General features: G+C 38.6%; 2 protein-coding genes across 2 annotated transcripts; one reads left to right on the top strand and one right to left on the bottom strand.

The window, feature by feature from the left end:
- Positions 1-8,434: 8,434 nt before the first annotated feature.
- Positions 8,435-15,623, top strand: LOC132274888 (uncharacterized). The gene is made up of 9 exons (XM_059776236.1): positions 8,435-8,809; positions 9,099-12,043; positions 12,134-12,220; positions 12,716-12,868; positions 13,136-13,299; positions 13,384-13,531; positions 13,786-13,908; positions 14,046-14,133; positions 15,130-15,623. The coding sequence occupies exons 2-9, from the start codon at positions 9,593-9,595 to the stop codon at positions 15,315-15,317; spliced, it is 3,402 nt and encodes a 1,133-aa protein (XP_059632219.1). The 5' UTR covers positions 8,435-8,809; positions 9,099-9,592; the 3' UTR covers positions 15,318-15,623.
- Positions 15,624-20,580: 4,957 nt separating this feature from the next.
- Positions 20,581-22,470, bottom strand: LOC132273079 (9-cis-epoxycarotenoid dioxygenase NCED6, chloroplastic). The gene has a single exon (XM_059774112.1). The coding sequence runs from the start codon at positions 22,381-22,383 to the stop codon at positions 20,581-20,583; it is 1,803 nt and encodes a 600-aa protein (XP_059630095.1). The 5' UTR covers positions 22,384-22,470.
- Between the last annotated feature and the right edge of the window lie 1,929 nt (positions 22,471-24,399).

The following is a 24,399-nucleotide window of genomic DNA, read 5'->3' as shown; positions in this document are numbered from 1 at the left end:
ATGGCCATTCGCCCAATGGGGGATTGATGTAATAGGACCGTTACCCAAAACCATGGAAAAAAAGGAGCATGTGCTTCCGGCTACGGATTACTTCACCAAGTGGGTGGAAGCTGAAGCCTTCTCTAGCGTCACCCACGAAGAAGTAAAGCATTTCATTTGGAGCAACATTATTTATCGGTTTGGGGTACCAAAAGTCATCGTAATGGACAATGGTAAGAACCTCGATAATAGAAGTACAAGAAAGTTCTTTAATGAACATGGAATCCTGCAAAAAATGGCTGCAATTAGTCATCCACAAGGCAATGGGCAAGCTGAAATAACTAATCGCACGATATTTGGGTGCTTAAAGAAAAAATTGGAGAAATTGAAGACAAAATGGTACGAGAATCTCCCTCAAGTGCTCTGGGCCTATCGAACCACTCCAAGACGACCCACGGGAGAAAGCCCATTTACTATGGCATATGGATCCGAAGCTGTCATTCCTACCGAGTCCATAATCCCAACCCTTTGGACATCCTTGGTACTGGAAGGGAACAATGAGCAACAACTCGAACATAGCCTTGATCTTGTGGACGAAAGGAGAGATGCAGCAGCAATTCGGCTCGCGGCATACCAACAGCAGGTGTGTAACAGTTATAACAAACGCGTCAGATTCAGGAGCTTTGTGGTAGGCGATTGGGTTTTAAAGCAAGAGACAGCTCATGTAAAGAAACTGGAACCTAATTGGATCGGACCCTACAGGGTTACCGAAGTAGTGGGGAAAGGAACATATCGTTTGGCCGAAGCTGACGGACGTCCCATTACGCGTCCTTGGAACGCAATACACCTTAAAAGGTATTTCCATTAGATAAGTTTGTCAATTTTGCTACAAATTCTTCACAAATAAGGCTGAGTATGTCCATAGTTAGCCAAACTTTTCTTTATTTTGCTTCTATATTCAGTACAATTCTACTCTATTTATTTCTTTCTATAAAAATGGGGGCCATACTACTCTATGATTATACAACTTTTATGCATGCAACTTTTATGCATGCGTCGCATTAGGCAATTTTTATGCATGCCAAGTCGCACTATGCAAAGCAATGTTAGAAGCAAGCTGTTAAAAAGCATTCGTCACAATGATTTTTAAGAAAAAAAACATGAGTTATGGCCTATGGTTAAAACTTTCTATCCCACATCGACAAAAAAGTATGTGCTACATTCTGTTATATATGGGAATATTCAAATAGTTAATTGCGGTGTAAGGAGGGCCCACTGGTATTTAAGGCTGTCAAGCTCAATACCAGAGGCATTCCTTACACCGACCTTTTTGACAAAATTTAGTTTATATCCCACATCGGATAGAAATAGAAAAGAAATGCGGTTAATATATGCGTAGTCCACTACATTTGGTTGCCAAGAAGGGAATATCAATGGAGGAGGAAAGTCTCCAAAGTCAACAAATAGGAAACTTCACAGCCACTGTTACTCGCTTTCTTGGCCTCTTATCATTTTTGAATCCTCGGCCTCATGATAAGTTGTTTGAGAAAAAATATAAACAAACTTCCCCTCAGGCTCAGCGCTGGGGAGTAGTTCATTCGCCTCGGACCCTAAGTGTCCGGCTTGGCAAGGCTCAGCGCCGGGGAGTAGTTCATTCGCCTCGGACCCTAAGTGTCCGGCTCGGCAAAACCTCCCCTCAGGTTCAGCGGCGGGGAGTATTTCATTTAACCTGGGACCCTAAGTGTCCGGCTCGGCAAAAATCTCGCCTCGGATCCTAAGTGTCCGGCTCGGCAAAGCCTCCCCTCAGGCTCAGCGCCCGGGAGTAGTTAATTCGCCTTGGATCCTAAGTGTCCGAGACAGCTTCGGACCCTAAGTGTCCTATTCAGCAATATTCCTCCAGGACTCAGTGCCAAGGAACAATACGCCTCGGATCCTAAGTGTCCGAGACAGCTTCGGACCCTAAGTGTCCTATTCAGCAATATTCCTCCACGACTCAGTGCCGAGGAACAATTCGCCTCGGATTCTAAGTGTCCGAGACAGCTTCGGACCCTAAGTGTCCTATTCAGCAATATACCTCCATGACTCAGTGCCGAGGAATAATTCGCCTCGGATCCTAAGTGTCCGAGACAGCTTCGGACCCTAAGTGTCCTATTCATCAATATTTCTCCACACTTAGTGCTGAGGAACAATTCGCTTCAGACCTTTGGTGGCCGGATCAGAACTTTTTCCTCCGGACTCCAAGTGTTTAATACCCTGTGGATGTGGATATATCATAAGTTCATCATGATCCACCCCACATCAGGAACACACGAGAAAGAAAGAGTATGTATACGTCTACTGCAGGCAAGTCAAAGGCAAGAAGAGTTCACTTAGCAGTTAGATCATTGTCCATATGAATCATCCTGAGATATCAATTAAACTGTTAAAAGGATCTCCTTCTTCCCATCATCCTTGCTTTTTCTCGGATAACATAAATCCGAAGCATAAAGACAATGTGTTTTGTTTATCATAAAAACATTACCAGTCAGAAAAGTATGAACAATGTCAAAAGCATACAGCAAAAACAAATCAGGTATTGAAAGCCTAAAAGAAAAATTATATTTATTATCCCAAACATACTGTCAATAAAAACAAAATACATGGTTCTACTTCCTCTTCGGATCGAAGGGAGTAGATTCAAAAGCATCCATTACAGTAGGACTTGGGGTAGGAGGAATTGAAGCCGCAGGTGCAAAAGAGCTAGGAGTACCCTTCAGGTGCGCCTTCACCATCTCGGCAAAGCGGATTTCAGCTTCCAGAGCCTGTGGCCCTTCATCATATGGGAAGTGCACCCCCACCTGTTTGTCAAAAGCGTCCGGATACATCGTCCTAGGGCCTGAGCCCTGATTATAGCCAGACCGGAACGCTTTAGCACTAGCCAGGTGTGCCAGACAGGAGTAGCGCCCCTGCATTTGCTTCCCCGCCTTGAAGCAAGTAGTAAGAGCCTCGGTCAGGCGTTGAATTTCGGCCTGAAGAGAATCCACCTTAGCCTCAGAGGCAGCCAACTGTCTCTTATACACATCCTTCGCTTCAGTAGCTATCTTCAGATTGGTAGAGGCAGTGGTGGCTCTCTTCTCTGCATTGTCAAGATCCTTCTCCAGCTTCTTGATGGAGAGGGATTGGGCTTCAGCAGTGGCGCAGAGGGCCATGGTGTGGTATAGACTCTGTATAACAGAGGAACAAATATGAGCATAAATGGAAACATAAGTAAGCAAAAGTAACATAATTCTGAAGGAACAATACGAACCTCTATGGCCCGGACCGGGGCAGAGGGGAGTAGTTGTTCCAACCCCATTTGGCTGATGGCTTCCTCGTCCTTTGGGAACCACATCCCTCGGGCCACAGCCAGTGCAGCTGAAGGGTCTGTGATCACGAAATCCCCTGAATGCAGGACTGACTTGTCAGCCCTGGTGAAGGAAGGAGTCCAAGGAGCCCCAGTTTCAGCCAGAACAAATGCCCTGACTTCATCTTCAGGTTCGGCCTCTCCAGCCTTTTTCCCTCTGCTTTTAGAAGGGACCTTGCCCTTGCCAGAGGATGGGGGGTTGAGGCGAGATTTCTTCATTGGTGGTTCCTCAGCCTCCACCTCACCCTCAGTAGACCTAATAATGACCAAGGGTTGGGCATCTTTGGCTTTCTTTTTTAAAGCCTCAGCCCTCCGTATCTCCTCCTCAGTCATGGGGAAACTATCAAAGGATGGTAGAGACAGATCCACGAGGTCTGCAGCAACAGCACTGGAGGCAATATCCTTAAGGTTTGAAGAAGTTAGCAGGTCCTCGATAGGCGAGGGGTCACTCCAGACTCGTTCCTCAAGAAAAGAAAGTCTGTTCCTAGTTACGGAGGATGGGAATGCAGCTGAAAAAACACCAAGAAACTCATAAGTACGGCGAAACATTAAGACTTGGCAAGGAAAACAGCCAGAACACTTGGTATGAAGGGAGGTTAAGTATTCTATACCTAACTTCCCAAATTTGCGCGGGATGGGGAGCGTAATTGATTGGGGCACGAACCATTTTCCTTTAACTATAACCATCATTTCTTTCCACTTTTTCTCGGATGAAGGAAGGTTCGTGCATATCCTCTGATGAAAGGGAGAGGTAAAAAAAAAGCGACCAGGCTCGGTCCCATGCTTAGATATATTATAAGTAAGCAGAAGGTCGGCAAAGGTCAAATCCAGAGCCTCTAATTTTCGGCGCACCAACAGTGCTGAAAGGATACGAAAGAAATTAGGATTTACCTGAAGGGGGGCAAGACCTAACTTGTTGAAAACTAAATGATAGATGGGGTGAAGAGGGAACCGGAGGGCGCTAAGATGCCCTACCGAAAGAAGCAACTCACTCTCTTCAATTCCCTGGCCGGAGGTAAAATCGGCACCCTCGGGATATTCTGCAATTTCTACTCCCTCAGGAATATCAAATTCTTCCATTACCGAAGCAGTAGAGAACTTGATGCGGCGAATAGAGATGATTGATTTCCTCTCTTCATGAGTAAGAACATTATCAGAGCCTGAGGTAGATGTCTCGACTGGAAGGGGGGAAGTACCTAATTGATTCAACGAAAGGGGATTTGTAGAAACCCTAGGAGGGGGAGCCCTAATGCGAACGGAGGAAGATGACTGCGTGGATTCAGAATCCCCAATGTCTATACGTTCGGGAGTAGATGAAGTACTCATAATGAAAGATTGAAGAGAAAGATGCAAAAAAAAAACTAACCTGACAAGGCGATGGAATGAAGAACGCAGGAGTGCAGCTAGGGCGAATGTAACTCTTGCAGAATCTTGTACGACGGAGTAATAATGAAAGTCCTCGAACCGTCTCTGAAGCAAAGTAAAAAACTGGTTTCAATTCCCTCTTTAATGGGAACCGTCACTCAATTAAAAATGAAATTTGGGGCAAAGTGTGGAGGGAAAAAAACTCTCTCCAATAAGAAGCGTACACGTCATCACTACACATATCTACATTCCAAGGACATATAAGGCCCATCATGCTCAAGCCCAAATTGAGGGTATTTTTAGCCCAAGACCATTGTTATTTGTCTTCCAACCTCCATTAAGGCCGAATCAAAAGGTCATCAGCCCAACTTGTTAATATTTAACATCCGGTCCGTTACTCAAGCCCAGCCGGATCAAAGTATGTTCAGCCCAGTTATTCAAGAATGCACAAGTCCTACCAGTTGAAAGATTTACCGTAGAAGGAAAATTCTGAGATAGGAAGTTCTGTACAAGGCAAGTTCTATGTATGGAAAATTAGACAATGGAAAGAACTCTATTAGTAAAGAATGTTTATATAGAAAGAATTGGAGGACAAGTAACGCGAGTCCTACCATAATTTTACAATCTTTTGTATATAAATAGAGGCTTAGACCTCCAATAAAGGGATCAAGCAATTCTACGCTTCGACATATATTGTTCTTGTTTATTTTTACTATTGATTGAGTGAGTTGTTTTATTTTTCTTAATCATTATTGGTTGATCGAAATTTTGCACCTACAGTAATTCATTGCAACAAATTGGTGCAAGTATCCTTACTTTATTATTAAACACTAACAAGAAATTTCATATTAAGTCTAAAGATTTATATACTAAAATAACTTCTTTTTTTCTTGTAAATTTTATTAAATTTTGTTATTATAAATTTGTATATATACTTTTTTCTCATATATCTATATATTTGTTTGTGAATTGTGACTATTTGTACTTATATTGTTGAACATGTTTACTAGAAAGTATGAATGCGGATATGAAAAACTTAAAAAGAAGAGAAAAAGAGGGAAACTAATTCAATCTCAAAAAGAAAATATTGATAAATTTGTTTCAACTAATAATCAAAACTTAACAAAAATTTAGGTGAATATTCAATAAATGAATAATCAAATCATCTAAGAGAATTAAAAAATTATACAATAGTAAAAAAAAAAGACATTAGTGAATTATTGTAGTTCGTAGCCAATTTTTTGAATCGGTAGGCTTTGCCGATCCTGCCACATGTGTATGTATATATACACGAAACTCTAAAACAGAATTCCTAAAACACAATTATTTCTGCTAGATCTCCTCAAAATCATAAAATTTCTTTTCTCAAGCAAATACTTGGATTCCTTATCTCTATCAATTTAGAGAGATGTTGGTCCCCAAACTCAACTTGTTTGTATTTCTTATTTTTATATATATATTTTCTTATAGTACATGTATCGGTTTCACAACATGCTTACTATTCATGTCAGGAGTACAATTTAAAAGCGAAACCTCAAGAGTTTACCTTTCGAATCCCTGCCAACTCCATTATGCCTAGAACTTTTCTTACTTCTATTTTATCTATATGAGTTTGTATTGTTGTATCTTGTATCATAAGTTTTTATGGTTCTCCAACTGACCCAGTCTTTGTTTTGAACACACTCGGTATTGGCTTCACTTTTGTGTAGTGTTCTATTATTTTAATTTATGTTTTGAAACTTGATCATAATTTCTTTTTTTGGATAATTAACTTAATCATAATATCAATTACTATTATGTACATAAAGAATTAAAGATATGCATTATATATATCAATTGGACATAGCTTCTGTACTGTGCAGTTTGACTGGCTCTTAGTGGTGGTTGTTGTGGGTTTTATTTTATATTTTTTCTTATTATTCTTTACCGGTAAATAACTTGCCCTTTAAATTGTTGTTGAGTCTGAGTTCTTTATTTTTTAGTTTTAACATAATTTTTGATAGTTTGCTTAATTAAATGAAAATATTTCATGATATAAGTATGATAGATGACACCTTTGATGTCACTACAAATTCGTGGCTGATACAATGAACACAATTATTAGCTGTTGTTTTTTTTAGGATTAAAGGCTAATTTTTAAAATACTTTGGTATTGGTTTGACAACAAAAATCATCTTAAACAAATTATTTTTGCACTGGTAAGTTGAAATTTTCTTACTTTTTGAACTATCACATTAATTGAAAATTGAACAAGGATGACTGCGAATTATATAGAGTCATTGCACAATATTAGTTGTTCAAAATTTAGATTGGAAGCTTAACTTTACACCATTTTTTGTCTTTTAAAAACATAAAGGTAAGTTTGGTATTAACAAATTTTAGTTAAAAATGCTAGAATTTTCTTTTCTTTCCTTCCATTTTTTTAGAGTATAATAAAACTAACACATCATGCCTAACTTGTAATCTTCCGATCTTTCATTTCGGCTGATGTTTAGCTGGTTTCCTTTCTTCTCTTTTAGTAATTTACACCAAACATAATATTTCATTTCCTTGGTTTCCTTTCTTTTCTTTTCCTTTCATTACCCTCCAACCAAACTGGGCCTGACAGTGGTCCTCTCATTCTTAGTGCTTTGCCCGCCCAGGTTTAGATTTGAAGTCCTGTTCTTAGATTGAGCCTGTCATATGTATGGGCTTCTTTCGCTTAGTTTGTCTATTCTGTTTCGACTCATGGGCTTCTTTAGCTTTGAGTTTTGCTTTTTCCTGCCCAATGGGCTTTTCTTTCTGTATTTTGTTTTTTGGACCTGGGCATCCCCTTGTATACTGTACAGTTGTTTTCCTTTTTTTTTTTTTTTTTTTTTTTTTTTAATTTTATATTAATCACTTTACCCAAAAAAAAAAAAAAAACCTTTATATATACACACAACGTAATTTCAATAAATTGCAAGATTCTATCAAAGCCAAAAAAAAAAAAAAACACTAATTTTATTGATGTTAACAAAATCTTTATCCTTTATTTTTGTTTATTTTGCACAAAAAGTAAGATTTGGGTGAAAATGCAATCAAAGTTTTTTGGATAATGGGTCAGAGTTAAAAAAAAAAAATTAAACAAAGACTGCAATGATCCTATTTTCTTATTTAGTTGTAGGATAATAAAAATAACAATTAATTACAGTAAAAAACAATGCTAAAAGGATCAAATTTTAAGTTTTCTTTTTCCTCTTTTTTTTTTAGTACAATAATGCTTTAGTAGGGAGATTTTTATAATTTTAGAAAAGTACACATACAAAATTAAAAAATCACAAAAGTTCACTTGGGATAGTAGCCGGAGGCTCCATCACTGATTATAACGAGGTGAAAAGAAGTGCAAGAGACAATTAGTAAGATGGTATTCACCTTTTTTTTTTCTTTATTACTAAAATGGATAAAGAAAAAAAAATAGTTAAAGTTTTCATAGCTTTTCATAATCATCATTCTTACCTTTATCTATAAAAATTGGATTGATCACATAATTTTTTATTTATTTATTTTTATTATACACCATATATTTTCTTAAATTTAAATTTTATAAGTCGTTTTTAGTTAGGCAAAATGTCCATTTTTTTTCTCTCAAATCCCATGACATAATAAAAAAAAAAATATGGTGGGTCTTACTTTTTCATGCCCAGCCCCAGCCCACGACTATACAGCTAAAAATCTTTGTTCCACTTTTTAAATTTATTATTATTATTATTATTAGTTTTGAATAAAATATTTATTTCCATTATCCACGACATAACTAAAAATACTTCATAGTGATCTAGAAAAGAGATATAGAGAGAGAAATTCATAAATTAGTTACAGTTAGGACCCCCTCCTGCGTTGATGCCGCGTTATTCTAAGCAATGTCGCTCTCCGACGCCTCCCCATTGATTTTCTGAGGCATATGCAACGGCCTCTCCCTCTATCTTTCTCTCTCCATCAACCCACACCTCACAAACAAAACCCAAATTCAAACTCTATGTTCCTCTTTTGAACCCCTCTGAAATTTTGCAATCTCCACAGCTAAGAAACCAGACATAAGACAGTTTTTGAGTAAAGAAACAGGTATCCTTCAGAATTTCTCTCTATATACTGTAATCAAATTCTCTCCATCTCGGTGTGTGTATATATATATATATATGTATATATTGGGTTTTAGAATTCCTAAATTTTGTTTTCTCACATACCCATTTTGTGTTTTTAACAATTTCTTAGTTTATTTTTAAAATTCCTCTCATTTTTATTTATTTATTTTTGTGGGTTAAGTAATCAAATCATATTTATGTTACATGTATGATCTGTTATCATGGGCTATAACTGATTTTTGATTGGTTATTTTCAATTTTTTGCACAGCTGAATTTGTAAGTTTGACAATGGATTATCAATGATGGGTAAAATGTACAGCAACTACGTGATAGGCATTGAATCATGGGCAAATGTTGATCTTGCGGAATTATATTGTACCGAAAACATTAGATTCTTTTGCATACATTTTTGTTAGATTTGTAAAGGAATAAGGGTATATTGAAGATTTATAGTTCATAGAGAAATTTTGTTATTAGTCATTTTAGAAATTGTACATTAATTGTTTGACATATGTACCATTTGTTGGCGCGATACGAGTTGTTATTGTATTCATAGGCATTTGGTGATAAAAATTTAGGGAAACCAATCGCACAATCTTTTGGGTTGAGTGTGTGTAGGGGACAAAGTGTGTTCGACTTCTTTGTCCGAATTCAGAGAAGTAATAGTAGTTTCTGAATTTTGATGGGTATTAAGGAATAAGGCTTGAAAAGCCAGAGAATGTTCATTCACAGCTAAATAGATATTTGATTTCTTCCAAGACCATGGCAAGTGAAACTCCTGGTACTTCAGGAGAATTTTATGCCGATAAACATGCACATAATGTATCTGAACAAACGGGTGAGGAATTTTCTGCAGAGTTTCTTAGGGATCGCGTTATGCCAAGAAATGTACGTGTAATGAATGACATGCAGCCTCAGCAGAAGAGAGTTGACTCAAACTGTATTCAGGATCATCAGCTTGTTTATGAGGATCTTACTGGCCTTCTTGGGATAAAAAGAATGGATTCTGAAAGTGGTACAGATAATTCAGATGCTTCTACCAAGAAAGGATATTTGCCGGAACTAGAGAAGAAGGTTTATCCAGAATTGGTAAGCAGACACCATAAGGAATATAGAGTCAGTGGACAACAACCACGGAATTCTTCGGGTGAAACTAATTGTGATCAAGCTGTACCTGGTCCAACTGGCACACCCCTTTATGGACCAGACTCGCCTAATGCATACCAGCTGTGTGGTTTGGGGTCAGGAGTTTCAGACTGTTCTTTCTCTGGTAAAATGAAATTCCTCTGCAGCTTTGGGGGAAGAATATTACCGAGGCCAAGTGATGGGAAGCTCAGATATGTGGGAGGGGAAACACGGATTATATCCATTAGGAAAAACCTGAGTTATGCTGAACTTGTAAAGAAGACTTCTGCCATTTGCAATCAACGTCATACGATTAAGTACCAGCTCCCTGGTGAGGATCTTGATGCACTCATTTCTGTATCTTCTGATGAGGATTTTCATCATATGATTGAGGAATATCATGATTTGGAAAAAGTAAATCAAAGGCTGCGTATATTTCTTGTATCTTCTGTTGATCCTGAAAGCCCATGTTCTTTTGAAGCAAAGACTACTGGACAGCAGTGTGATGTTGATTATCAATATGTTGTTGCGGTTAATGGCATGCTGGATCCAAGTCCACGGAGGAGCTCTAGCACTCAAAGCCTGGCAAGCCAAGCAAGCCTGTTGGGAAGTAATTTGGATTGTAGTCCAACCTTTCAAAGAGACTCTCCTACTTCCCTTCATCCAAGGAGTTTCCATGTGCAACTTTATGAAGATCGTGTGTGCTCTGATGGTCATGATCAAAGCAACAATCCAATTGTTATGGACCAACCGGCATATGACAATTCCTATGGTGTTGAGGCCACAAGCTGTTATTATAATCATCCTCGTGAACCTGTGTCAGTGGTGAATTACCATCATCAAAACAAGCAATTGGTAGAACCTAAACAGACACGTGAGGTGCATTTCCTAAATCGTACCCCCAGCAGAGATTTATTGTCTTCTCCTCTATATTGTCAGGGTGATATTGACATTGAAGGGCCTCTGCACAGTGAAAAGGCAATCCGTCCGGAAAAGATCCTCTATACTCCTGAAGATTCAACAGGCCTATATTCTGTGTCTGATGTTCCAGTAGGTGCTCATCCTAGAATGTCACATGCGCTCTCTGACTCGCATTTGCAAGATGAACGGTTGTCCAATCTAGAAGAAGGTAAAATCCCATGGTACCCCCTGAATTCTGAAGTAGAAAATTCACCTTCCTTGGCAATGTCAAATTCTTCACAAGAAAGGCTCGTGCAAAGGCAGCAGATGATGGACGAGAAAAACCAAGAGGCTAAAAATGATAATCAGCCCGCTTTCAAGACACCAGACAATAACAAGGAATCCATAGAATGGGGGAAAAATACATTGAAGTGGAAGAACAAGAAAGACACTTCATTGGGTCAGGACAGGGAACATTATGAAGGAAATTTGAATATTTCATCATATGCTAATGCTGTGGAACATAATATTAACTTGCCAAAAATTCACTGCTACCCAAACTCAATACCCCGTGTTCATATCTCACAACAAGAGGCACAAGTTCCTGGAGGCATCAGCTCTCTTTCCCCAGCAATCGATTTGGATATTTCCGCAAACAGCATGAGAGAGCAACCCAAGGGTTATCAATTAAATTCAGATGAATCTGAGTTTCTTGTCCAGAGCCAAAAGACTAACATGGATCTGCAGCATAGTATGACTGGTACAATGAGTGACAAAACTGCTTCGCGGGGATCTTCTGAAGTACAACCCATCAAATCTTGGGAAATGAGTAAACAAGAACCCATTGCTGCAGCAGCTGTAGATTTAACTACAATTGCAAGAGATGGATCGGGTTCAAAGTTAAACTTTCTCGAGAATGATCCTCCTGTCACTAAATCCTCTATTAGAAATCCCACCACTGATACGTCCTTAGATAGAGAGTTTTATCTCCATGATGAGGACCTTTCAAATCATCCTAATAATGTGCTGAAATCAGGGATTATTGTTGAAGATGTAACTGACAGTGTGCCTCCTGACATCCCCTCATCCTCAACAGCTGTCCCACATATACAAGATGACTCCACGGATGAAATTTTGTCCCCTAGAGAAACAGATACTGAAAGCGTCGCCCCAGAATCTGACTATGAGGTAATACTATTGTTATTAATTCCTTGGTTTTGTTTCTTAAGAATTTATGCATCTGTTGCAAGATTTGAGTTACTATAATATGTTTTGTAGGATTATAGAGTTGATAAAAAAGAAAAGGATGAATCTATTAGTGATGCCATAATAGCCGAAATGGAAGCAGGCATCTACGGTTTGCAGGTCAGGAATTGCAATTTTAATTGATTTATATAATGATATAGTTCATGTTTAACATATTGTGAATGCTGATTTTCTCTTCTGTCATGGTTGATGAATTGTATCCATTCCAGTTTAACTTGTAGTTAAAGAGTATGTGGCCACTTCAGTTGTTCACCATCATGCAATGATGAACACAAGTTGCCATGAATGATATTCTTTTCGTAAATTGCATATATTGTTCATCGGAACATTTGAACATGATTTTCGTACTGGTCAAGGTCTTATTTCAATTTGACTGCAAATTCTCCCTTTTGATTGTCAGGCATATTTGTTAAAAGGCCATAATTATGTTATTTCCTTTTCACAAGAACTTTAGGAAGTGTTTGGGAAGAGCTTTATACAGTCTTAGCATGAAAATATAGTTTCAACAGGAGTTAGGATCCGGTACATAAGATATTCAAAAGAGTGGAAGATTTTGATTTTATTCAACTAAATGCTTCAGATGCTGATGTGCAGATCATAAAGAATGCTGATCTTGAAGAACTACAGGAGTTAGGATCCGGTACATATGGAACTGTATATCATGGAAAGTGGAGGGGAACAGATGTTGCTATCAAGAGAATCAAAAAGAGCTGTTTTGCAGGGAGATCATCAGAGCAAGAGCGATTGGTAAGTACACAACCTAACAATTGCAAACTTTGAAAATTTTCAGTTCAATTTCTTCTTATGATAACTGTTATAATTGATTTGTTCTGTATTTATGTTGAAATTAGTCACCAGACTTGCCTTGAGAAACGAAATAAATATTAACCATAATACACTGAAGATTCCCCCTACACTGGAAGAAAAATTAGTATACTAGAAATGAAGAAAGAAGTCAAAGGTGTTTTACTAACTCTTGGGACTGAAATACTTAATTACACTCTACTTTGACAGACCAAAGACTTCTGGAGAGAGGCCCAGATTCTGTCAAAACTTCACCATCCAAATGTGGTAGCATTTTATGGAGTTGTTCCTGATGGGCCAGGTGGAACATTGGCGACAGTAACTGAATACATGGTCAATGGGTCACTACGGCATGTCCTAGTAAAGAAGGATCGGTGAGTTTATCTATGTTACCAAGTTCCCTTCTGAACTTTTTTAAAGAGATACAAAGTTATCGAATCTTGAAACTCCTATTGCAGCGCACTTGATCGGCGTAAAAGACTTAAAATTGCAATGGATGCAGCTTTTGGCATGGAGTACTTACATTTGAAAAATATTGTTCATTTTGATTTGAAATGTGACAATCTGCTTGTCAATTTGAGAGATACCCAACGACCCATATGCAAGGTATTCAGCAGCTGTAAAAGTGCTTAAATTTGTTTTAATGGTAGATTTTTCAACAAGTTTTTGTACATTTTGAGCTGATGTTAGAAAATTAATGTTTCTAATGTAATCCATCACGTTTCATCATTCATGGAAGCTTTTTAGAATTCACCAGGGGAAGTTACTGCATTTTAACTTTCCTGTTTCATTATTTTTGTTCATCTCTTCTTCATTTTGTCACTTTTTTCAAGCATTATTATAATGGACTGGACTTTCAGGTTGGAGATTTTGGATTATCAAGAATTAAACGCAATACACTTGTGTCTGGTGGTGTGCGAGGAACCCTTCCATGGATGGCACCAGAACTATTGAATGGTAGCAGTAGTCGAGTTTCCGAGAAGGTTAGAATTAAAGCCTATTATCTTTAATGTTGGAGTTTGAGTAACTTCGAAGGTGAAACTAGTGACGTCTTAAAGAAGATAGTCATCTCATTTTCTCTTTGTTTTCCCTTTCCATTATTTCTTGTGAGTTGTGACAGGTTGATGTATTCTCCTTCGGGGTTGCTATGTGGGAGCTCTTGACTGGGGAGGAGCCCTATGCGAACATGCATTGTGGTGCTATAATAGGTGAGCCTATCTACTTTATCTAATAATAACTCTAAATAAGAAGATAAAGACCCAAGTTGTGTTAGGTATAAGCTTGCGTACCAGCTTCACCTTCTAACACCAATGCCTTTTTATTCTTTGAACCTGAAAAAAATTTCCAACCATTTTATATAGGTGTCTCCCATTAAGATAATATGGTACTTTTATTATGGTCTCCAATTGTACATAACTATGTTAGTTGTCGTCTCCACCCAGTTAATTTTTTTGCCCCTCCCTCCATTGCATCGTTCTGCAAAATATAATGAACAAGTAGTATATATATATATATTTTTTTCTTTCTATATGTATATAACTATTACAATGTTTATGAGGGTCATTGCCTGGTTCAACGGCTTAACACTTCAACATTAGTGCCATTGGTGTGAGTCCGAGCCTCTAAGTAGTTACTTAGTGAAATATCAAAGATCAGGTCTTTCTTGAGTCCCTGCTTTTATGTAACTATTATGATGTTTATGCCTCAGCCTCTGATATAATTCTATTAACCATGACCTCTTAGAAATTCAACATTGCGCTCCAAGTTAATTATCAATGATTTACTTTTATAAATAACTTTTTTGTTTAACACATGAATTCTTAGGTCCTCTTCAGTGTGATAATATGGATCCATAATGTGGCAAGAACATCGTGGTTAATCTTCTAAAGTTTTGTTTGGCATATTGGTTCAAAATGAGCCTTCTAGAATTTTCGGGAACTTAGACTTCCAATTTAAAATTTCCCATAGAAACCTAAAATTACCCCAATTTTCCAAAATATTGATTCAGTTAGATATCAAGAATGAAATGTCAATTATCAACATTTGGTTTAAGACCTTGATCTTAGGACTTTGGAAATGTATGCATTTACACTTTCTTTAAAAATTCACTGATTTTGGAATCTCTGCTATGCCATTTTTCTTTCAAATACCCTCTAATTAGTGTTTCTGTTTCTCTAAGTGTGACCCTGTTTACTCTCATGAAGGTGGGATTGTAAGTAACACACTCAGGCCTCCCATTCCCGAACGCTGCGATACTGAGTGGAGAAAATTGATGGAGGAGTGCTGGTCACCTGATCCAGCAGCCAGGCCATCATTCACAGAGATAACGAATAGGCTGCGTGATATGTCAACAGCACTGCAGCCAAAGCGGCCTAGTCAGTTGAAGAGATGAGATTCTACATCCCCATGTAAGTTACAAGGAAAAACAAAGTGTCCTTCCTTTATGAGATGAGTTTGTGAAATGTCCTCCATACAAGCAATTGAAGAAAATTCACAATTTTTTTCTCACTTTTGGTATTAAAATTGTACAGCACTTGTTTTTTGCTTAATTATTATACAAAACCAGAAGCTTTGATAGTGCATCATGGTGACAATAGGGTAATATGTAATTATGTTTTTATGGATATTAAAATCACCCTCTTGAATGTACTAGCATATTGTAAATGCTTGCCAATGAGAGCTTCTTTTTGTTTGCCAATGAGAGCTTCTTTTTGTGTGTGTGAGTTTTGTGTGCGACCTGGTTATTTTTCTGTTGATTTCTTTATTATGTTCTTGGCTCGCGGGATTTTTCACTAACTCCTAATTTTCTAGACCAATCAACTGTGACACGGAGAATGAATATTATTGTTTGATATTATAATTATTGGTTGCAATGAATTAGACTCCAATGATGAACAAGCTTGTTTTCAACATTATTCTGAGCTTCAATTGGATTGAACGCAAGTAAAGTGACCCACTAGCTATCATCAATTTGTTGTCTATAATGTGCAATTATGCTTAATTGCTTTCCTTGTGACAAGTTCACCATTAAAGTTGGAGTTTTTAACACAATATTATTGGCATTATTGATTATTTGACATTGCTCAGTCGAAAAGCAACATTAGGCCACTTTATGCGACGTTAAATTCAGCACTGAAATTGCAAAATGTAAGCAAGACAATGGAAAAAGATTACTAGGCCATTAGGTCAGGTGAAAATGAGTGGTTTGAAGTCCACATGAACTAATTTGGTGTATGTGTGTTGTATTTAGTGTCACAGGGCTAAATTACACCACGAATTTTTGCCTCTGCAATGGCACTTGAGGCCACCAAGTCTCAGCCAATACAACAACACAATACACACAGTATAGAAATGTAAAGAAGGCACACACAGTTACAGGGACAAGCCCCAACCTTTGCTCATATTAAACATATTACAAAGGAACATGAGTTCGTACAAGGAACAACCAAGGCTCACACCCTCTTCTCTGTTCCCTGTACAAAGCCTACCTTAGCATTATATAGGCCACTCTCAAAACCGCCCATAACTGCCCACTAAGATGATAGATGACACCCCTATCCACCTAGGGTCGTGCTAGCACCCTCTAAATGAGCCAGCACTATAATGCAGTTGACAAGCCCAACTGCTAGACTTGTTGGCATGTTCTGCTCATGCCACATAACCACAAGAAGTTACATTCTGCATAGTGGAGGAAACCACCCTTAATCGCCTGTGTGTTGGTCCTCTTAGAATTGTGCCACATGTTTGGGAGGTTACTCAGCACTCCTCCACTTCCCATGATGAGTGGGAAGTGCTTGTAACTTCCCCCAACCGATCGAGCCCACTAAACCACCACCTCTTGTAACCGCAAGCCATGACTTTGTGTTGTCCATGCTCTAGCCACATCTGAGTCAACCTTGTGAACCTAGCCCAAGCCAAGTCCACCAATCTGCACCCACATATATATGTCTCTGAGTGCACGGCGTGCCAAGCCATGCACGCCCGTGCGCACGCTCGGGTGCACACCAAAGTGCACGCCGGCGCACACACTAGTGCCCTTCTTCGCACGCCATGTTTGAACCCTCATGCGTCCGTGGCTGTACGCCCACCTGGACGCCCATGTGCACGCCGAGCTAGATGCTTGCGCACACTAGGTTGGACGCCAGTGATGAACGCTGAAAAGTACACATTTAAACCCCTTAAGCTTGAGTATTCTAGGACCTTTATCTATCTTATTTACCCGTTTTAGTACTTATTTGTGTTTTTGTCTATTTCAGGTCAATAATGTTAAAATGGGCTAAAAATGAGTTCTTAAGGCCTTTTTGGAGTCAAACTAAGTCTTAACGATGATCCGGAGCAAAAAGAGGCTGATTTGGAGCAAAAAGAAGCTGATACTGAAAAGTTGAAAAGTTGGATGGATCGCAGAAAAAGTTGGATCGATCGAACTTTTAGTTGGATCGATCAGAAAAGTTGGATCGATCGAAAAAGTTGGATCGATCGAAAATAAGTTGGATCGATCGAACTGGACATGCTGGCAGCAAGCTGTCACTTTTTCTGTGCGCGCCCAAAAGTTCACCTACCAAAAAGTTGCGGGATTAGATATTTTTGGGCATATATTCTAGACTTAGTGACTAAGAAAAGGACCTTCTATATAAAGGGAAGCAACCCATTTGTAAAAGGGGATTCTTTAGGCTTTTTATCATTTTTATTTTCTACATTGTAATTTTTATTTCTCTAAAAAAGTTAGAGATTAGGGTTAGAAGAAAAGAGAGAAGTGGAGGTACATCTCAAGAACACATCTCTAAATCCACTATCTCTCCATCTCTAGAGCTTCAAAGAAGAATAAGAAGAAGAGGAAGAAGAAGATGGAGCTATGTTTGGAACTTGATTCCATGACTACATCCACCTCCTCCATGATTGACTAGATCTACACTTAAGGTTTGGATGAGCCCTAAGTCTTGTGTAATATAAACCCTTATATTTCTATTTTTTGGGATATATATATATATTGTTGTGATTAGTGTTCTAGCCTTGTGAATTTCATGAATCTTGGTATATTTCTATGATTTCCATGGTCTAATTCTTCCTATTAATTCTCTAGTTTATTTACATGTCTATGTGTGATTAAATTAGGAATTATGTCTCACATGATTCATATGGGTTAATTCTTCCATTGATTCTCTATTTTAATTACATGTTGTCTTATGTGTGATTATTTGGGGAATTGATCTCTACACTAGTTTTTCTATATTAATTGCATGTCTATGTGTGGTTGATTGAGAAGCTAGTGATGGCTAGACATTAGTGCTTAATGGAATGCTCTTGTTATGTCTTTTGATAGTTCATACTTATTCCTTGATGGATTGTACCTCTCCCTTAGTTTATTTTCATGCTAGTAGTGTAGTTGTAGTGTAGTGTTAGATGGGGAGACAATTCGTGCTTATTCTTTGATGTTCCATGTTTTTGAATACAAGAAGCATATGCTCTAATATTGTGGTGTAATGGAATTTTGAGCTTAATGAAGGATTAATGACTAGTTATGATATGTTGTATCTTTCACATGTGTTTAGACAATTTATTCATCTCCCAATAGATATATTGTGGCCTCTCACATGATGTTTAGACAATACATGTTTAACTAAGTCATCCTTGTGAATTATTTGGACTATGAGCTTAATGAAATGTTTAATGACTTGATTTGATATTTTGTTCTCTTCACATGTTGTCTAGACAATATATTCCTCTTCCAATAGATATATTGTGGCCTTTCACATGTTGTTTAGACATTATACACTTGTTGAGTCACCTTTGCTAGTCGAACCAATTTTGTTCACAACAATATATTCCCCATTAATGGAAAGCAAGTGGTTAATTACACAAGCTTAGTGGTGATTCCAACACCCTAAGTCCTCTCTTCTCATCTCTTAAATCCCTATCCCTACTTAATTTTATTTTTATGGCATTTTAATTAATTCTTTTCTAGAAGTAATCAACCAACCCAATTCTCTTTTGCAATCATTTGGTACGCTAGAGTCGAAGTCGAAATTCCAACACGTATAATCCCTTGGGACGATCCCTACTCACTCTTGCTACGTTAGTAGTGGTGTTGGTAGTGGTTTTTATAAATTTAAATTTGACATAAAAAGCTTTTCTTGAACCACACATTCACTATATTTAGTTTGGCGTATTGGAACGGCCGTCGTCAGATCATGTTGTTTAGACATTATACACTTGTTGAGTCACCTTTGCTAGTCGAACCAATTTTGTTCACAATAATGTATTCCCCATTAATGGAAAGCAAGTGGTTAATTACATGAGCTTAGTGGTGATTCCAACATCCTAAGTCCTCTCTTCTCATCTCTTAAATCCCTATCTCTACTTAGTTTTATTTTTATTGCATTTTAATTAACTCTTTTCTAGAAGTAATCAACCAACCCAACTCTCTTTTGCAATCATTTGGTACGCTAGAGTTGAAATTGAAATTCCAACACGTATAATCCCTTGGGATGATCCCTACTCATTCTTGCTACGTTAGTAGTGGTGTTGGTAGTGGTTTTTATAAATTTAAATTTGACATAAAAGGCTTTTCTTGAACCACACATTCACTACATTTAGTTTGGCGTATTGGAACGGCCGTCGTCAGCCAGCCCGCGCGCCCACCTGCACGCCCGTACGCGCGCCGCTGCACACCAGCGCGCGTATCGGTGCCCACTTGTTTGCCCTTCAACATCTTGGATGCTCCTCACTTGTGCAACCATCTTGGAGTGGTGTAACACGTGCCCATGCACGTTGGCTAAGCCCTCTAAGCAAGCCATGCCATAGCCCAACCGATGTGCTCAACAGACCCCCCCCCCAATATAGTCTTAAGGAAATCCAGCACTCTGACAGGAGTAAACATCACCCATGCTTGAGGAGTCATAATGGCCTTTCAGGCCTTTCCCGACATCCAAATTGAGTGCCGCCAACCAGCTTCTATGGACTCAAGGTACCTCCTATAAAGATCCCGAGTCAAAACTCCAAGTTTCACTTTTCGCCATATTTACGAAAGTGCCACTGGGCACCCCCAGTGCACGCCGGGCATCCTTTTAACCATCTTGTGTGCACGCTGAGCATCTTGTGCACGCTTACAACCCCCTGAGCAATCCTCATGGCTGTCTAACCAAAGCCAAAGTATTCCCAATACATGGCATGGCCTTGAAATGCCCATGTCTTCCCTTGGACAACCGTCAAGGGGCTAACACTTAGCTATCCAGAAATGTTTACTTTAACCTAATTTTCAATTTCAGCAAGATTTATTTTATTTATTTATTTATTTTCTAGAACTTCCAAAAAACCCAAATAGAAAGTCGGCATACAATTAATTTCTTATTACCAAAAAAAGGACAAACAATTAATTTGTACTCTTACCAAAATTCATCAAACAACATATATAACAAGTAACACCACATTTTAGTATAATCATAGTCATACACTAAACCATATGTAATTATTAAAACAAAGCCTGTTCATTCAAGCCTTGTGAACTAACAAATGTACATTGAAAACCATAGGGCACAAAAGATTGGTTCTTATCTATTTGACATACAATTAATTTGTACCCTCACCTAACTTCATCAAACAGCATATATAACATCACATATTAGTATATTATCATTACACAAAACCATATGCAATTATCAATACAAAGCCTGTTCTTTCAAGCATTGTGAACTAACAAATGTACCATGGAAACCATAGGGCACTCTAGTGGGCAACTTCACCGAGGCCACTTGCTTCATGTTTGAAGCATCCGCTATTACCAACTCAGACCTATCTCTCTTCTCATCTCTCACAAAACTCATCATCCACCCTTTATCTTCGTCTTCACTTGTCTCGTCCGCCACCAAACACGGCTCGCCGCCAAACCTTCCCGCACCATATAGAAAATGTGTCACCTCTCCGGTCGCCAAATCCACTTTGGCAATTCCCGAACACTTCGGCCACGGCTCCGCCACCGCCAAGTATACGTACCGGCTTTTCCGGCCAAGTCGCCGCTTGTCCACTTGCCCGGCTTCCAAATTCAGACCGGCCACGATGACCCTTCGTGTCGACCCACCTGTATTTAAGTTGAGTCGGATCTCGGATAACTCGCTCCTGATCGGGCTGTCTCCTTCTTTGAAAATAGAATCGGGTGGAGTCATGCATGACCCGATAACCACAATTATCGGATCGCCATGTTTGTTATACTCCTCCCATGCATTCCACAGATGGAAGCAAAAGCAGTCGGGTACCTCAACCCATCGAATTCCCGACTCGTTGTCGTCCTCTTTGGGCAAAACTCCAAACCGGGAAGTCTTGTTCGGGTCATGAATTACGGGTGACCCGCCACGGACCATTTCGGATAGCTTGAACACCACCTGATGATCCGGGATGATCACGTGAGACTCCGTTATTGCAAAGTCATGAATCATGGTTGGTTGTTGGACGGAAATAGGCACGTCACGTGACTTTCTCCCGCACGCGTCAAACTTCAAGTACTTTAGATAAGGCTTTTTTAGTACGTTGTAGCTCAGACTGTAGAGATCACCTGTAACAGGGTCCACCTTGGGATGCGCTATCATTGAATTTTCAAGCTGGCCGTTAAAATCGAACCGTCCGATCGTTTCGAGATCACCATCAGCCGTGATACGGACGTTGTACGGAAGATCATCCTCTGACATGGCAAGAACTCGGCCGTTGAAACAGATCAACCCAGCGTTGGCCACACCAGTGCCTCGTGAGCTATCGACTAGGCCGATTGAGGCTCGAGCGAAGAACAGCGAGAGCCGAGCTAGGCCGAGATGGCCATGAAGCTCGCCGATCGGCTTCGGAAATAGAGGCCTTCCAAGCGCGGATTCTTGGACAAGCCGACTCGTGCGAGTGAACCGACAAGAGTAGCTGGGTCGGTTAGGCGACCCAAAAGTAACGGCGTGTATCATGCCGTCACCGTCAAACAAGTGGTGGCCGTTGATTGGTGAGAACAACGGGTTGGCCCCATTTCTTAAGTAGACCCCACGTAGGCCTGCCGGAATCTGACCCACCACCTCGAGGCCGTGCAGAACCGGGCACTCACAAACCGGAGCGAAGTTCCCCTCTAGCTGAACCGCCGGGTCAACCGTCCGGTTCAGTTTCTGCTTCTTTTCTAGCTCCAAGATCAGTGACCTCTCAACAAAGTCTAGAGCTGAGACTGCTAGTTTTTGAATTGGGTTGAGCACAAGAGAGTGGTGGGGTTCCAGTGGAGCCCCAGAAATTCGTGGTTTGAGCAAAGGGTTTGAGTTCGTCTCCGACTGTGCCGGAGTTGTCAGTTTCCGGGGAACTGTATTTTTTGATGGGTTGATGAGAATTTTGCATGTATATGATGGTGCGTTTAGATGGAATTTTCTTATGGGTGTGTGAGGTTTGGTTTGGTTTCTAAGTTTAGTGGTTGTTTGTGTGGTGCAGAAATGGTAGGAGGCTTGCATGGTTGCAGAGAGACAGAGATAGAGACAGGGGAAAAGAGAGAGATTGGAGAGAGGGGTGTAGTAGATAGAACAACAGGGCCCAGATGTATGTATATATGAAAGTGTAAAAGTGCATGTGTGGGCTACAATGAAGTCCAGCTATCACAAGGAGGAGAGGACACGTGTGAGAGCAGCACGTACATGCAGATTTTTTTTTTTTTTCCTTTTTCTTAATTTTATGGTAATGAAAAATCAACTCGACCAATAAACACTTTGGACTTTTAAATAATTTGTAAATTCGAACAATTTATCAACAACAAATATCAAATAAAGCATTCAGTGTAGACTTCTACAGAATGAAAAAAAGGAAAAAAACATCCAGAGTTTTTTTTAGGTATGTTTGTGTTTGCTTTACGTAAAATAAAACAAAAATAAAAAATAAGATGACAAATTGTATATCTCATTATGCATTGTCTTTGTGATACTACAAAAGTGTACAATCAAATGTGATACAACAAAAGTGTACAATCAAATCCCAAAGTCCCTAATTGGTACTGAGCATTTCACAGAATGTCGACAAATAAGTGTAAGTGTTTTGCGTGTGAATGGTGAAGTCATGGAGCTTGGTGTTGTATGTGCCTTCACGTGCAGATGAACACAGGCTTGGAAGCTACTGAAGCAAAATTTGGAGGCAGGTGGGGGTGATAACGTGATCTCACGTGACACGGAAAAGACAAATATATATATATAAAAATTAAAATTAAATTAAAATTTAAAAAAAAAAAAAAAAAAACTTTTTTTTAATAAAAAATTTGGATAATTTTTTCATTAGAGTATTTATACGTGGTTGTGTAATATTTTTTCAATATAGATAATATTTTTGTTCATTAATTTTACATAATTTGCCTACTCCGTCCCCTTAGGACATAGTATCCCATCAAATAAAGTAAGGATGGGTATATGATTAAATTTTGAAAACCGACATGGTATCAGATTAGATTTTGAAACCCAACTTGGGTTCGGGGTAGGGATAATTTTGTAATTAAACCCACTTCATTCCAATTACAGTTAGGAATGGCAACAAGGCGGAGTTGGGTAAACCCTACTTCGGCCCATTAAAAAATGCAAACTCTGTTTCAATTTCTGGAGGGATTTATAATTGGTATACTATTTACGCTCTTATTTCGGTAGCTAGACAAAATATCGATTCCGCCCCGCATATTCTGTTTAATTGCGGTAAAGTTGAAACTGTTGAATTAATTCCGAAACTTGGGATATAATACTAAGATCTTGAATCATTGATTAAGTCTTGAAAATTGAATCACGTGCACCATTGTGAAATTTTAGTAAGTACTGATTTTAGTGAATATTTAGTCAAAATATATTAATATATACTTAACTTTTATATATATATATATATATATATATATATTCATTCGGGGTCAGGGCGGGGGCGGGGTAGGGGCATCACTAAATCTTCCCCTACTCCAAACCCGTTTCGGATTTTCAATTCTTTTATCATATCTATCCAAAATTCATTTATGAAGCTACCAAATACTAATATTATTCCTTTAATACCCCGATATATATGGTATGACTACTATTTCATTACCAGGAAAATCTTCAACTGCTTTATCCCCGGCCCTCTCATTTGCATGTCTTCCTCTCAACTCGTTGGCGACGCTGATCATCTTTCTGACTACGATTAGGCTATATTTCGACGTTGTGGCTTAAGGTTCATGTACTAACTCTTTATCTGGCTTTGATCTCTCTTTATCTGGCTTTGATCTCTCTCTTTTACCACCATTATATATATATATATATGGTACGTATATTATTTATGATTTTTCCCCCAGATATAGTCTTCTATATATAATCTTAGGAATTTTGTGTTTCAAAGTTTTTGTATATATGGTTTTTGTATTCAGATCTAGTATTTTATATATACTTTTTAAGGTTTTACTATCTTCATCTTTATCGATTTTTTATTTTCTCCGTAATATAGAAAAATTGGGTCAAAATTGACATTAATTGAAG

The sequence above is a fragment of the Cornus florida genome, unplaced genomic scaffold (assembly GCF_030987335.1).
Source record: "Cornus florida cultivar Cherokee Brave unplaced genomic scaffold, ASM3098733v1 CherokeeBrave_3.0.0_Hap2_Chr09, whole genome shotgun sequence".
Lineage (NCBI taxonomy): Eukaryota > Viridiplantae > Streptophyta > Magnoliopsida > Cornales > Cornaceae > Cornus > Cornus florida.
The sequence above is the reverse complement of the archived record's forward strand: the minus strand, read 5'-3'. Positions and strand labels throughout refer to the sequence as shown.